This window comes from Diabrotica undecimpunctata, chromosome 8 (genome assembly GCF_040954645.1).
Source record: "Diabrotica undecimpunctata isolate CICGRU chromosome 8, icDiaUnde3, whole genome shotgun sequence".
NCBI classification, from domain to species: Eukaryota; Metazoa; Arthropoda; class Insecta; order Coleoptera; family Chrysomelidae; genus Diabrotica; species Diabrotica undecimpunctata.
In genome coordinates, this window is record NC_092810.1 from 24,674,933 (window position 1) to 24,690,479 (window position 15,547).

Sequence of the window (15,547 nt, forward strand, 5' to 3'; positions counted from 1 at the left end):
CTCTTTTTTTCCATATAGAGCCGTGAGAAACATGTTTCCTGCTGTGGCAATCTCATCTTGACTTGAATTAGGGTCTTTGAAAGCTTCAATTACCGATTGCAAATCTTTGTTCTTCTGCAGGACTTTAAGAAATTTCAGTTTCCCTTGATTAAACAATGCAGAAGTAGTATCACAACCACTCATCGCATGCAGGAATAAAATATGATCCAATAGGATTTTCTCAGCAGCCAGATGAGGGTTGTAGAGGCTTTGCGAAACCTTTCCTTTTCCTGGCTTCAAAAAAAATACATTTTTTATATCAGGGCTACAAAGGCCAATCAAAATGACCAGTAGGTCGATATCTTCCCCCACCATTGTCACATGTTCATTTGACGGGGCCATCTCAAGAGCTGTTGTGATAATTAGGATATCAGCATCTTCCACAGCTTGCTTTGAATGAATTTTTGCATCATGAAGTTTCTCCATTAACATAGATATAAACCGGCTCTTGTTTTTTGGGTTTGCAAGAAAACTATCCTGCGACATAGTCTTTATTTTAATTAACTTAAATACTAGGGGAAATTAACTGAAAACCTTTCAATACAAATCTAAAAAGTGGGTTTTGCAGTCACACCGGTACAAATTGCCAATTTTCAACTTGCACTTGAGACCGAACGGTTCGTCTGTACAATAACCAAAATAGTGACATTTGTACAGAACTTTAAGTACTTTAATTTCTGTAAACAGACCATTTACTAAAAGTTAACAGTTTTCGAGTTTTAAGCAAAAAACCGGAAAAAAGCAAAAAAAACGATTTCTTCTGGTTTTTTAAAAGTTGCGTCACGAAATTTTGTCCGCAAATCTCAGATTCAGATTTAGCACCCCAAAACACATATGGAATGAAAAAATCAGAACTTCCCCAAAACTTTCCTACTAGTATCACTTTACAGTACAAATTTACTGAATTAAATCTAATCATATACAATATAACAAATAAAGAAATATGCATTACTAGAGCTCGGGAAATATGCACTTTAAAAACCCCAAAATATGCATGCAAATATGCACAAACAACAGGTGAAATATGCACTAAAATATGCTTTTTATGTTTTTATGCACTTAATGCAAATAAATAAAAAATGCAGTAATATACTCCGCCAAAAAAGTATCGCATGATTTACATAAAATTACAAATATTTCTGACAGCATTTGGTTAATTTAAATTATTTTTTTCTTACCCTTAAGAATATTAAGGCTAGAATAAATATTAAAAAGAAATTTGTAAATACAGCTTACTGTTTAAGAAAAAAATGTTAAATGCTATTTTGTCTGGTTTTTATATTATCAGTTTTTATTTTACTTTTGTAAAAAGTATACAGTTTACGTTTAATTTAAAATTTCGTATTAAATATTAAGTATGGAAGTTCGTGACAATATAAATTTAAATTTAACGAGAGATCAAGTGCTTAGAATAATTTCCCTCATTGAAGACGGAAGGAGTCAGAGATATGTGGGAAATTTAGTGGGTGTAAATCAGTCGACAGTATCACGAGTAGTAGTAAGGTACCGAGAGACTGGTATTTATGAAAGACGAGCTGTAACAGGTCGGCCAAGAGCAACTACGCATGTAGACAATAGATTTTTAGTCCTTCAGGCTTTGCGTCGAAGACAAACTTCAACATGACTTAGCCGAGACTAGAAATGTACGTGTGTCTTCAGAAACTGTTAGGCACATCTTAAGGCAGTCAGGAATTAGGGACAGAGGAGCTGCCCCTGCCCCGAGACTTACAAGAGAACACCGTATAGCACGTCTAACATTTGCAAGAGAGCACGTAAACTGGAATATCGACGACTGGGGTAACATACTCTTTACGAATGAGTCAAGATGTTGTTTATACACATCGGATCGAAGAATACCAGTTTATAGACGAGATGGCGAGCATTATTTTCAATGCAACCTAAGACCGGCGACAAACTTTGAAGGAGGATCTATGATGCTCTGGGGCGGAATATCTCTTAGGGGTCAAACCGAATTGGTACAGCTAGATGGAGGATCCTTAACTGTAGGTACATTAGAGAAATTTTGGAGATGCATGTTGTTCCTTACGCCCCATTATTGGTAATGACTTTGTTTTAATGCATGACAATGTACGCGCACACGTCGCAAGAATCGTTACCGAGTACCTTCGAGAGGTAAATTTACAGTTTTGAATTGGCCAGCACACAGCCCGGACTTAAATCCAATAGAACATGTTTGGGACCATCTTTACAGAAGGGTGAGATCAGGTAATGTGACGCCAGCTAATCTTCAGGACCTGCAACGGTTGTTAACCATAGAATGGGATAATATCGATCAAGATTATCTAAGAAGATTAATTGGAAGTATGCCACAACGTTGTCTAGATGTTATATGAGCTAGAGGAGGCAATACGTCTTACTAAATTATCATTACTTTTGTTGTTGACATTTTGTTTGACATGTTGTTCCAAACATGAATATATCATTGGTATAAAAGTGCTTGTATTGGCTTTACCAGTTATCAATAACTCAAGAAATCTATTTATCACAAAAACATTATGCCGCAAAGACGTTTAGAACTAGTGCAGCTCGAGCAATTAGTTCGTTGGATCCAACAAGGCATAACTCAACAAGAGGTTGCTATGAGGCTAAATGTGTCGCAAAGTGAGATAAGTCGTGCATGGAATCGGTATGTAGCAACTGGATCTGCAACATACAGGCATGGAGGAGAAAGAGAACGATCTACAACTCGTCGACAAGACCGTTTTGTAGTTCTGACGGCAAGAAGAAACCCAACATTCACGGCTTCCAGAATTAACAGTATCTTCAGACATGCTACTGGACGAGCGATTTCCAGTCAAACTGCCAGAAGACGGTTACATGCATCCGATTTAAGGGCTAGACGGCGCGCTACTCATCCACGACTAACTAGGGAGCTGCGTGCATGCAGATATCGCTGGGCGATGGAACACTATCAGTAGAATTTCGAAAATTGGAGGAATTGTCTCTTTACTGACGAGTCCAGATTTCGTTTGTATACGAATGATGGCCGAATATTGGTGTGGAGGGAAAGAGGACAGCGTTACAATGAAAATCTGAGAGTCCCAACCACTCTTTTTGGAGGTGGATCCGTTTGCGTGTGGAGAGGCATATGTTTTGACGGTCGCACGGACTTAGTCGTCTTAATTAATGAGACAATGACTGCTACACGATATCGAGACAGAGTCATAGTACCAATAGTTGTCCCATTTTTTGGTGCAATAGGCGAACAATTTGTTCTGAGTGATGATAATGCTCGCCCTCACCGTGCGAGAATTGTCAACGAGTATATAGAAGCTCATGGCATTACAAGAATGAAGTGGCCACCGTGTTCACCTGATATGAATTGCGTTGAACATGTTTGAGCCGAAATGTCTAGGCAACAAAACAGGCTCCTTCAACCGCCCCAAACCTTAGATCAGTTGGCCAATACATTACGCGTGATTTGGGAACGTATACCGCAGCAGTTCATCAATAATTCAATAAGAGGTCTTCCAAATAAAGTTAGAGCACTAAGGCGACACAGAGGTGGACCCACACACTATTTATTTTTCTTTTCGGGATATTAGAAATTGAGCAGGAATAGAAATTTTAGGTTGTTAATTTTACAATTTTTGTTTATTTTCTATTTTTTTTTCTTAAATAATTTCATTCTTTCGGTTCATCTGTATGAAAATACGAAGTAAAAATAAATCTTTATTTATATCACCCCATTTTTCTATTTGACCTTATGAACAAAAAATAAAATACACATTTTCATAATATCCACTTCAATTGTTGAGAAGTGTATACGGAGACGAAATTTTTTAAGAGATTTAGCAAACGCATCAGTTCATCCACATTTAAAAAGGAAAGCAGCTCTTAGCAATCTTCCGAGGACGCTGAAGCTGAGCTTATGGAAATATCTTAATGTGATGCATCGGAATATGAAGAGACGGCATTACCTGCTAGAAGGTGCATCTACTGCGGCTGGAGAAAGAATAGAAAAACTCGTTTTTCCTGCTACAGATGCAATGCATTTATGTGTTAAGAGCATATTACAGGTGTATATCAGAACTGTAGGGAACTACGAGTACAATAAAAGTATATCGATTTGTTTTTTGTAGCTATTTGTTGCATTTATGTTCAGTTAACATTTTTTAAGTATGTTTATTATGTTACGTTTGTTTATTTTTATTTTATAATGAAAAATTAAAACACATGACTAAATCAGACACATTTTCGGGTACCCCCTTCCACTTTCTGACATCAGAAAAACTTATGGCATGTACATCGTATAGACAACATTGTATGACAAGAGCGATTTAATGAGATTGAAGTAAGACGAAAATTTTATATTTATCAATTTTAATGAATTCATTCGAACTTTGCAAAAACACCGGGACTAACTTTTTGTGCCACTTTACACTTGAAATAATTTCTCGCTCATTCCAAATCTACATGCAAATACCGAGAATAACGCAATTATTATTTTTCCTTAAACAACTCGCTTGCAAAAAGCTGTAAATCTAGATGCCTTCTTTGATTTCTTTACAATAAATTGACTCACTTCTGTGTTTGGTGAGACAAGACATGGTTCGGAGATTCTCTATATAGCGAATTCTATTGCGTTCTGGTATTTTATGTTTATTTTTACCACTTCCTTGTACAGAGAGTACTTTGAAGTCCTTGTAGGACTTACTGGTCGATAATGGAAAAATGCAAGGATTATTATAGGTAAAACATCCAATTCCTTATTGTTCTAGTTTTTCGATTGTTGTACTGTGTGAATGTATTGTAAGATTAGAATGCTAAATGTGATACCCTTTTATGGATTCCGCATTTCAAATTAATTGTAATTAGGTAATTACATATAAGTTTTTATAAGATTTATCTCCTCTTTCATTCTGCATAGTATGAAAGACAGCAAAAATATTTTAGCGCCGAATGTTTGAAAGTAATTAACAATATGTAGGACACTGTAGTCAAAATAGTCCAGGCAAATAATTTTTTTCTCTCGGAAGATCACAATAGCCACATATTTGACCGGAGATTTTCCGATAATATATACCTATAGGAACATATATGTATATATGTATATATGTATATATATATATATATATATATATATATATACATATATATATATATCTTCTTTTTTATGTAAACATGACTCTGTTTTTCAATGTGCCTTCAATCAATTTTTCTGTTTTTATCTCTGCTGTTTCTAACATCCTTTTTGTCCTCTCTGTGTCAGGTCGTGTTTCTGCCGCGTATGTATTGGTCTGTAGATACAGTAGATACAGTAGACAAATATGTGCACCTGGGACAATGCTTGCTAGGTATAACAAAGAGAAATCGAAAAAGAATAGAATGGATCAGACAGAAAACCAAGGTTACTGATATAATCCATAGAATTAAATCTTTAAAATGGCAGTGGGCGGGATATTTAGCGAGAAGAACTGACAATAGGTGGTCCTCTAGAATTACACCGTGGTACCAATAGGCGGGTAGCGGGTAGGAACTCCTCTGGATAGTCCTATCAGGGAAAATGAATCAATCCTTGCCCTCCGCAGATTTCAGGGGTTTCCTGACCCGGGAAACTAGCAGCTGCTTAGTGTCCCTTATCCAGGGCCACGGATGAAGTCCACAACGGCAGCCACGGCGGAGAAGAATACCTTCGGTACGGCGTGGATGGCGGAAGTGACAATTCCCTGATTTTAGGGATTGTATAGAATCACTCGCCAACCCGCTCGGCAAGCGTGGCGTTTTAAATATGCTAGAACCTCCCAAGTTAAAGATGTCGAGTATCAATACGAAATTACCCCAGGTAAGTAGAGTTATACACTCAGAATCTCACACTGAGCAAACAGTTAGTCCCATGGATTCTGGGGGAGGCAAATATTTGACTGAATCTAATAAGAAAAACTACCCATCATTGCTTCGTATAGCCACTTACAATATAAGAACTATGAGGACCCAATAACACCTTGACGAACTAGAACAAGAGCTCTCAAATATCAAATGGGATATAATTGGACTGTGCGACACTCGCTTACCAGGAGAAGCATGTACCATCTTAAAATCTGGTCACCAGCTATACCAGAAAAACTCCGTAGAAAATCATCACATAGGCGGTGTAGCTTTCCTGATAAACAAACGAGCTCCCTATAAAGTAACAAAGTTCTGTGGAGTATCAAACATATATCTTGTCATCGCTTTGAATAGCAGATACAGCTTACAGATAATACATGGATATGCACCGACAGGAAACTCAACAGACGAGGAAACTGAATCATTTTACGAGGATCTGACAACAGCAAGGAACCAAAAAAAATCACACTTCGTAATAATCACAGGAGATTTTAATGCAAAAATTGGAACAAAAGAAGAGGGCGACACACAATTTACGGTCGCTTTGGGCTGGACAACAGGAACGAAAAAGGGGTGAGATGTTGTACAATTACTTAAACAACGAAAATTTATTTTGTCTCAACAACGACGACGTACTGAACGAACAATAATTAACACCGGCTCAGAAGAAATACCGGACATAACCGACTATGAAATAAGAATGGCCCTAAATCGACTTAAAACGAATAAATGTCCGGGAGAAGAAAAAATTACAGTTGAAATGTTGAAAATTGGTGGCAGAAAAATGGAACAGGTATATAATTGATGAAGGAAAGATTCCTCAAGAATGGTACAACTCCAAAGTCATTCTACTATTCAAGAAAGGAGACAAAGCAAACATCGAGAATTACCGACCAATATCCTTGCTATCACATCTGTATAAATTACTTTATAAGTAAAATCATAACCAACCGGAAACGAAAACCACGATATATAAATCAACAATAAGACCGATAATGACGTACACAGCGGAAACAAGAGCAGATACGGCGAAAACACAAAGACTACTGGAAACAACAGAAATGAAAGTCTTACGAAAAATAACAAACCAAACTCTAAGAGACAGAGTAAGAAGTGAGGAAATACGGGCGAGATGTGGTATAGATGAAATAAAGGCGTGGACCAAAATAAGAAAAGTGGAATGAAATCAACACATCGAAGAATGACAGAAAATAGAATAGTACGAATAGCAAGAGACAAATCGCCAAATGGAAGAAGATCATTGAGACGACCGAGGAAAATATGGTCAGACAACGCCAGTTGAGGCTAAAAACCGAAGTAAAACAGGCATTTTGCCTATTTATAAAGTGGGAAGAAGAAGAAGATAACCAACCGTCTAACATATAAGCTTGATTTCTATCAACCTATCGAGCAGACTAGATTCAGAAAACATTTTAGTATCATAGACCACTTGTACCCCGTAAGAACACTGATAGAAAAATGCACCGAGTATAATGTTCCAATTCATATGGCGTTCGTCGATTTCCATAAAGCATTCGATTCCATCGAATTATGGGCAGTGCTTGAATCTCTACAAAATGCACGTATAGATTCAAGATACACTAACATAATTAAAAACATATATGAAAATGCCACCATGCAGATAAAGCTGGACGAAAGCACAAAAACTAATCCCATAAGACTACAACGGGGAGTAAGACAAGGAGACACCATCTCTCCCAAACTATTTACCCTTGCTCTAGAAGACATTTTTAAGAAACTAGAATGGAACAACAAGGGTATCAACGTCGACGGATCATGTTTAAACCACTTGAGATTCGCAGATGACATAGTTTTAATAGCCGATACTATCCAAGAACTAAATGATATATTACAACAATTAAATACAGTTTCAGGAGCGGTAGGCTTAAAAATGAACTACAGTAAAACAAAAATACTGAGCCGAGACCAGACAAATATAACGATACAAAATCATACCATAGAAAATGTTAAACATTATGTATATCTAGGTCATGTCATCAAACTAGGAAAACCAAATCAAGATGCTGAAATTAAAAGAAGAACACAACTGTCATGGGGCGCTTTCGGCAAACTAGCATATATCTTGAAAAACACCTCCATTCCTGTACACTTAAAGAAAAAGTTGTATAACACATGCATACTACCAGTTTGTACCTATGGCTAGGAGACAGTAGCCCTTACCAAAAAATCTGGTAAAAAAATTAGAAACAACACAAAGAGCAATAGAACGAATCCTACTTGGAATATCACTAATCACTATCCTACTGGAGAGACAAGATTAAAAACACCGAGATAAGACGTAGAACGAAGATTAGGGATATTGTGGAAGAAATTACAAAAATTAAATGGCGCTGAGCAGGTCACGTAGCCCGATATAATGACAACAGGTGGACACTGAGAATTCTAGAATGGAGACCAAGGACGACAACAAGAAGCATGGGAAGACCTCAAAAAAGATGGGTAGATGACATAAGAGCAGTGGCAGGCAAATAGTGGATTAGATTGGCGCAAGATAGAGAAAGATGGAATCAATTGGGAGATACCTACATTCAGGAGTGGATGTAAAATGGTTGACAAAGAGGGGAAAATCCAATAGGCGTCAGGAGACCAAGGAGACGTCCAAATCTAAGATGGGACTGTGAGATAAGGAAACAAGGCAGTACAACATGTCACAGAAAAGCGAATATTAGACAATCGTAGGCAGAAATGAAGAACGACTATGTAAGAGAGGCTGTTCTCATGATTTTAGAATATATTATATAGTATTTGAATTATAATTGAAGTAGCTCTACAGCTTTACCCTTTCGGTACATGAGATTTTAGTATATGACATAAATGAAAATATTTTGATATTTAGATGTCTAAATTTGGAATTTCTAACATATATGTTTTTCTGCACATATGTAAACACTATTTATATAAACTTATCAAACGTGTTCGTCTTGCAGCTAAATCAAGTTATTTTTACTTATCGAGTAACAGTAAAGTCTTTGTTTGTTGTAACTAAGAAAAGAAATAAACATAAACGGTTATCACTATCAGTAAGCAAAGGCAATCACCCGTGTCATTTACAAGTTACAATATCAATAATTTTTTAGTCGTCGTTTGTAGTTATATATACTGGTAAAAATAAACAATGTTTGCTATGTTAGTAATTAAACGCTATATTATTTGCACAAAGATTCGCTTGTAATATCCAAACGACTGTTGTATCTCGGACAAGTACCGATCCTGTAGACATCAGACTTTTTTTTTATTTAATATAAAATTTCCTTTCCCAGACGAATTCTGTAAATTACCTCCCTCTCCTTTGCGCTATTAAGGCGGTTGTCGGTTAATATAGCATATTAAATGTACAAAATGTTTTCCGCTCACGTACAATTAAGTATTTCATATAAAACTGTCGCATTTTTTATCTCGTATGTATTTATAAAAATCTCATAAAGTTTCTATTAAACATTAAAGAATTGCGTTTTAGAATTTCGAACGAGAAAGCATACTCCAAATGTTTTCTTACACAACCAAATTTCCTCGAGTTAAAGCGATCGTTGTCTTTCTTTTTAATTCCATTGTATTTGTTTTGCTCATAGTAATTTTAAAATAATAGGTTCTACTCCCCATGGCCAAGATTATTTTCACTGGGGGGCATCTACTTTTCAGGGGGTGCATTTGCATCTACACATACTATTAACCAATATAAAATATAGAACTAAACACTTATAGATATGTACTTTCTTTCCGGACTGCACCCCCTTGCACCTCGCCCTCAGCGCCCATGACTCCGGCGATATAGGCTGAATGTCATTTACTAATAAGTTCATTTATTTTAATAGGTTTCCTTACATTTTTTGAGTATTGAATAAGCGTTTTTTTTTAAGTTTATGATTTTATTGTCGATATAAATTTTTTTGCAGCATATACGTAAACATGGTAATTTTAGTATTTTTGCTTATGTAATTCTTTGATATGTTTTCTGAAGATTTATTTATTTATCGTATGAGATGTTAACTACAGACTCTACGATGAGGAACCAGAAATTGTGAAACATGTACTATGCGACTGCAAGGCGCTGGACCGCAGAAGACGAACACTGTATGGTTAACCAACAGGGAACCCTGGCACTTTTAGGTTACACCAAGCAAAAGACCTGTATGAACTGTTATAGCGTACAAGCATGTAAAAAAACAACAACTGGAAAAACAGTAATGATGAAAAAAAGACAGTAAGAGAACCTGCAAAGTCAAATAAATTGCGACAGATAACACGAGAATTAAGCAGAATGAACAACATGTAGTCAAGGTAACAAGGGAGAAATCCTAATGGGCCGAAATAGTTATTTATGTACCAAGGGTATTAGATAGATGTTTATGCCCAGAGGGCATATACATCTATTAATACCCGCGGTGCATACAAACTTTTATGTCATACTATGTAATTCGTTATTGCATCTACAAATAAATATGTTAGTATACGCTCCGAAAATGTTATTATCTTTTTGTTTGTTTCTTTACGTCCGTACGGGCCATAAAGTACACTATTACGTAGTTGGTAATTAAGCAATAAAAACACAATAATTAACTAGTACGTATAAACGTACAGATGTATGACAAGGGTCAAATAATAGAACAGGTAAATTCCATAAAATATTTGAGAGCAAATATCAATAGTCAGTGTAATCCAAAAAAAGAAATCCTACCAAGAATCGAACAAGCAAGGAAAACATTCATGAGCATGAAAACATTTTTTACAAGATCAGATCTTAGTCTGCAGCTTAGAATCCGAATGATCAGATGTTACGTGTTTTCTGTCTTACTGTATGGCTGTGAAAGTTGGACAATGGACTCTGAAATAGAAAAAAGAATAGATGCTTTTGAGATGTACATATACAGACGAATGTTAAGAATTCCATGGGTACAAAGAGTTACTAATGTTGAGGTACTTCGTCGCATGTGTAAACAAAAAGAATTACTAAGAATAATCAAAGAGGGAAAATGCAATACTTGGGTCATGTGTTGAGAGGCGAAAGATATGAATTACTTCAAGTTATACTGGTAGGAAAAGTACAGGGCAAAAGATCAGTAAGAAGATGCCAGAACTCGTGGCTGAAAGACCTAAGGAGATGGTTCGACCGCTCATCCGTAGAAATCTTTCGCGCAGCAGTTTCCAAAACTACAATTGCCATTTGGATCGCCAACCTTCGAAAGGAGACGGCGCCATGAGAAGAAGAAGAAACTAGTATGACATAAAAAAATATTTGTCATCGGTGAAAAAGGTATAGGGATAACACAAGGAATCGAATCAAAAAATACAATATTACCTATTATAAAGAATGGAGAGAAGACGAGTAAAAATTAACATGTCTCTAAAATATCAGAAAAACTAAATTATCCATAATTGGCATCAACAGTATACTTATAAATATTATAATTGACTTGATTTAATAATCGTATTCTTCTTCATCATCTCGAGCAGTGTATTCTTCGCGGTATGAATGGAGATATAATCCTTTTGCGTAAAATATAATAAATTATGTTTCTAATAGTGTTTCATCACACATTCTGCTATTTTTGCTCGGAACAGTTTTGTTTTATCAAAGACCGGGTGTGTATTGCGCTATCCATATGTAATTTTTAAATTCATTCATAAATAACTTACGTTATTTTTATATTTTATTTTCGTTTCGCAATATATTTGATAAACTACAGGACCTGAAAATTATCGTTTAAAAAATTAAATTTTATTTTTATTTGATGATCAATTTTTTGTTACAAGCAATAAAAACATCTGCTTTATTTATTGAGTTATTAAATTCCACCAGCAATGCTGTTGGGTGGACCGAATAACTTAACAATACTGTTATCGGTTCCAACCTCTGATAAAGGAGGAGGGAGTCTTTCTTCACAGATGGACTATAAATAGTTTCCTCGTAGAGACAATATTCGTCTTCTTCTTCAGCCTTAAGTAATCCAACTTTGGACATAGGCCTCCCCCAAATCAATACAGTGTTTTCTATTTTGCGCCACTTGCTTCCAGTTGTGTCCTCCGATTTTCTTAATGTCATCAGCCCATCTGATTTGTGGTCTTCCTCTGATTCTCTTTCCTAACCATCTCCATTGTTGTATTTCGTGGTTCCATCTTTTATCCTTCAGTCGAGCATTGTGTCCTGCGAAGCTCCATTTTAATTTGGCAGCATGTTCTTCTCCTGCGTCTTTTACTTTGGTTTTGCGTCTAATCCATTTGTTTGATTTTTTGTCTATAAGTCTCACCCTGAGCATTTATCTTTCCGTCGCTCTTTGTGCCTTTACTATTTTATCCATATTAGACCTGGTGAGCGTCCACGTCTGAGTATAGTGAGGATACACTGATCGTAAATTATGGTTTTCAAATATTGTTCTATTTTAGTGGTTTTCAAGATCCATTTCAGTTTTCCAAATCCTGCCCACGCTAACCTTGTTCTTCTGGTAATTTCGGCAGTTTGATTTTCTTTGTTAACTTTCATTATCTGCCCCAGGTAGATGTATTCGCTTACTGTTTCTAAATTTATATCGTTCAACGTTATTTCTCTAATGTTCGATGTATTTGTCATTATTTTTGTTTTTTCCAAGTTCATTTTAAGACCTATTTTTTCCGAAGCTTGAAATAGTTGCGTCTGTAGTTCTTCGAAACTTGTAGCGAATATTACAATGTCATCAGCGTATGTCAAGTAACTCAGTTTTCTTCCATTAACATTTATTTCTTTATCTGCCTAGTTAATGTCTTTGAACACGTCTTCCAATCCAAGTGTGAATAGTTTTGGTGAGGTAACATCTTCTTGGAGAACGCCTCTGTTGATTGGTATAGCTTTGGTTTTCGCATCTATTTGTATTTTCATTGTAGCTTTCTTGTAAATATTATGTATTAGCATTCTGTATCGGGAGTCTATCCTGCAGTTGTTCATAGCTCTCTCTATTGTCCAAAGTTCTATGGAGTCGAATGCCTTTTCATAATCGAAGGACTCGGGTGTAAAAAATGGTATGTGACATTTTTTAAATGTTAAAGGAGACACTCATGTTTTACACATACCATTATTTACACAAATTCGATGTCACTTAGCTGCCATTTGAACAACGAAATATCAAAAGATTCCTGTTTAGAACTGCATATACCATTGTTTTCATGCAAAAACTTAATTTCGTCAATTTTGTCAGATACCATTATTTACACCCGAGCCCTTCATCAACGAAGCCAATGTATAAGTTCAAGTGATATTCATTGGCTTTCTCTATTAGCGTTCTGAGTCTAAGACGATAATCCGCTGTACTGTAACCCTTTCGGAATCCTGCCTGCTCTACCGGCTGATAGCTATCAAGCTTCGACGTTAACCTGTTAGTTATTACTCTAATAAACAGTTTGTACATTTGGGACAGCAGGGAGATTGGCTTATAGTTCTTCAGATCTCTCCTGTCTCCTTTTTTGAAGGGAAGTATTGTCAAACTTTCATTCTAATCATCTGGGACTTCTCCTTTGTGAAAACATTCGTTGAAAACATTTTTCAATTCTTCGGGAATAATTTCACTCCCCTCCTTCAACATTTATCCAAGTATTCCATCTGGGCCCGGAGCCTTATTGTTCTTTAGTTGTGCCATAACTTGTTTTATTTCGAAGGATTCTATGTTAGGGAGTATTTCTGAGTTGACATTCCTTATCTTTCTCTTAAAATCTTCCTTTGCAGTGTTATATGGGTTCTTATTTGAGGAATATAAATCATGGTAAAATGTTTGAGTAACTTTTAGGATTTCGTTCTTTTCTCTTATTTTTTTTCCATCTTTATCTTTCAATGAGATTATTATAGGCTTTCCTAAGTTTGATCTTAAGCATTTCACGCCTTGGTTTTTTTCTATTATTTTTTCTACCTTGTTTTCATTGTAGATCCTTAAATCTTCCTTTACTCCCTTCTTTGTTTGTTTATTCAATTCTTTGAAACCATCGGTGTTTCGCTTTCCTTCGCTTAGAAATGTGCGTCTCTTTTCCATCAACCGTTTTGTTCCATCACTTATTCTGTCTTCTTTATTTTTCGTTTTCTTACAGTTAGTCCTGTCTTTAAGAGCTTTCGTTGCATTTCTTTATTAATTGTGTTCATGTCGGACTATTCTTGTTGATAATGTTCTACAAATTCTTTTCTTAAGACTTCTCTGTACTCATCTCCCTTCTGTTGCATTTTAGTTTGATCTATCTGATTACAATAATTATGTAGCCTGTTTCTACTGGTTTTCGTCTGTTTAACAAGAATCCTTGCTCTTAAAAGGCGATGATCGCTGCCAGTTGTGAATCGATTGAGAGCAGTTATATCTTCAAAAATGTCTTTGTTCCCACACAAAAAGTAATCGATCTCTTTTTCGTCTTTTTATCGGGAGATATCCACGTCCATTTTCGGTTTGCTGGTTTCTTGAAGTGTGCGTTCATGGCATATAAATTTTGTTGTTCTAAGAAATTATATAATTTTTCTTCTCTTTCATTTCGTGTGCCATAACCATGCATCCCTATTTTAGTTTTAGTATTTTCTTCTTTTTTATCTAATTTTGCGTTGAAATCTTCCATACTGGTAATGATGGTATACTTTGTATCATTTTCTGCTAATGCTGTTATCAAATCTTCGTAGAACATTTCAACTACCTCTTCCTGATGTGTTGTTGTGGGAGCATGCACTTGTATAACCTTGATCTTGGCTTTATCATCTAGGTCTATTATAATATAAGCTACTCTATCAGAAACGCTTTTATATGTAGAAATGTATGGTGTGAGATACTTTTTGACACCAAATCCTATTCCACCATATGTTTCGTCTATTTTCCCTGTATAGTATAGGCGATTTCCAGAATTTAGATACATGCATTGTTCGCCTATTATTTTCACTTCTACAATATCCCACTTTATCTTGGATAGTTCTTCTAATTCGTAGACCTTTTCATCTTTAGCCATCAATTGGATGTTGTATGTGGCTAGTAGAAACTGTTTTTGTTTGTTCGTATCCATTTTGGCGCATTTTGTTGAGCTTGTGCCTCCCTTGACGTTAATTCCTCGATGTTCAAATGTATTAATAACATTTTATTTTGTTAATAAAAAATTTATAAATTAGTGCAAAAAAAACTGCTTTTTTGCAAATATCTCCATAAATTATTTATCAATTTTAATTTAAAAAACGGGAAAATAAAAATAGTCTTGATATAAAAAAATGATGTAAATATTGTTTATGTAAAATATAAGGGAAAAAACTTAAGACAAAAAATCAAATTGTGACCATAAATTATTGTTAAAAAAAACGCAAGGTAAAAATACGAGTACTTTTTCATCTATTCATCATCTAGTAACCTCCACCTATGTCTTAAAATCTTCAGATAGCTGCGAAAAATTTTGCCGTGAAATTTTATGCTTTTTGCATAACTAGACTGGGCTACATGGCACTATCATATCATTACTTCCTACAACTTCTACAACTTTTTCATTTCTCTATTTCTACTCTATCTTTTTCTTACATATTTAGTTCATTCGCCTTTATGAAATCTTCAATGATATAGAGGTTATTTTACGATTTGTGTGAGCTTAAACAGCTAGATTTCAAAAGTTTCTTATTGACTGTACCTGACACGAACAATTCAGA

The 15,547-nt window shown here is 35.5% G+C and overlaps 1 protein-coding gene across 1 annotated transcript; it reads right to left on the reverse strand.

Annotated features, from left to right (window-relative positions):
• Positions 1–2,280: 2,280 nt before the first annotated feature.
• LOC140448734 (uncharacterized) lies at positions 2,281–14,922 on the reverse strand. The gene is made up of 2 exons (XM_072541845.1): positions 14,490–14,922; positions 2,281–2,294 (listed from the first exon to the last, which is right to left on the reverse strand). Exons 1-2 carry the CDS (start codon positions 14,920–14,922, stop codon positions 2,281–2,283), a joined length of 447 nt encoding a protein of 148 aa, XP_072397946.1.
• Positions 14,923–15,547: the final 625 nt, after the last annotated feature.

Excerpts from the sequence above, each read along its gene's own strand:
- LOC140448734 (XM_072541845.1), bottom strand. The coding sequence starts at position 14,922 with ATGGATACGAACAAACAAAAACAGTTTCTACTAGCCACATACAACATC.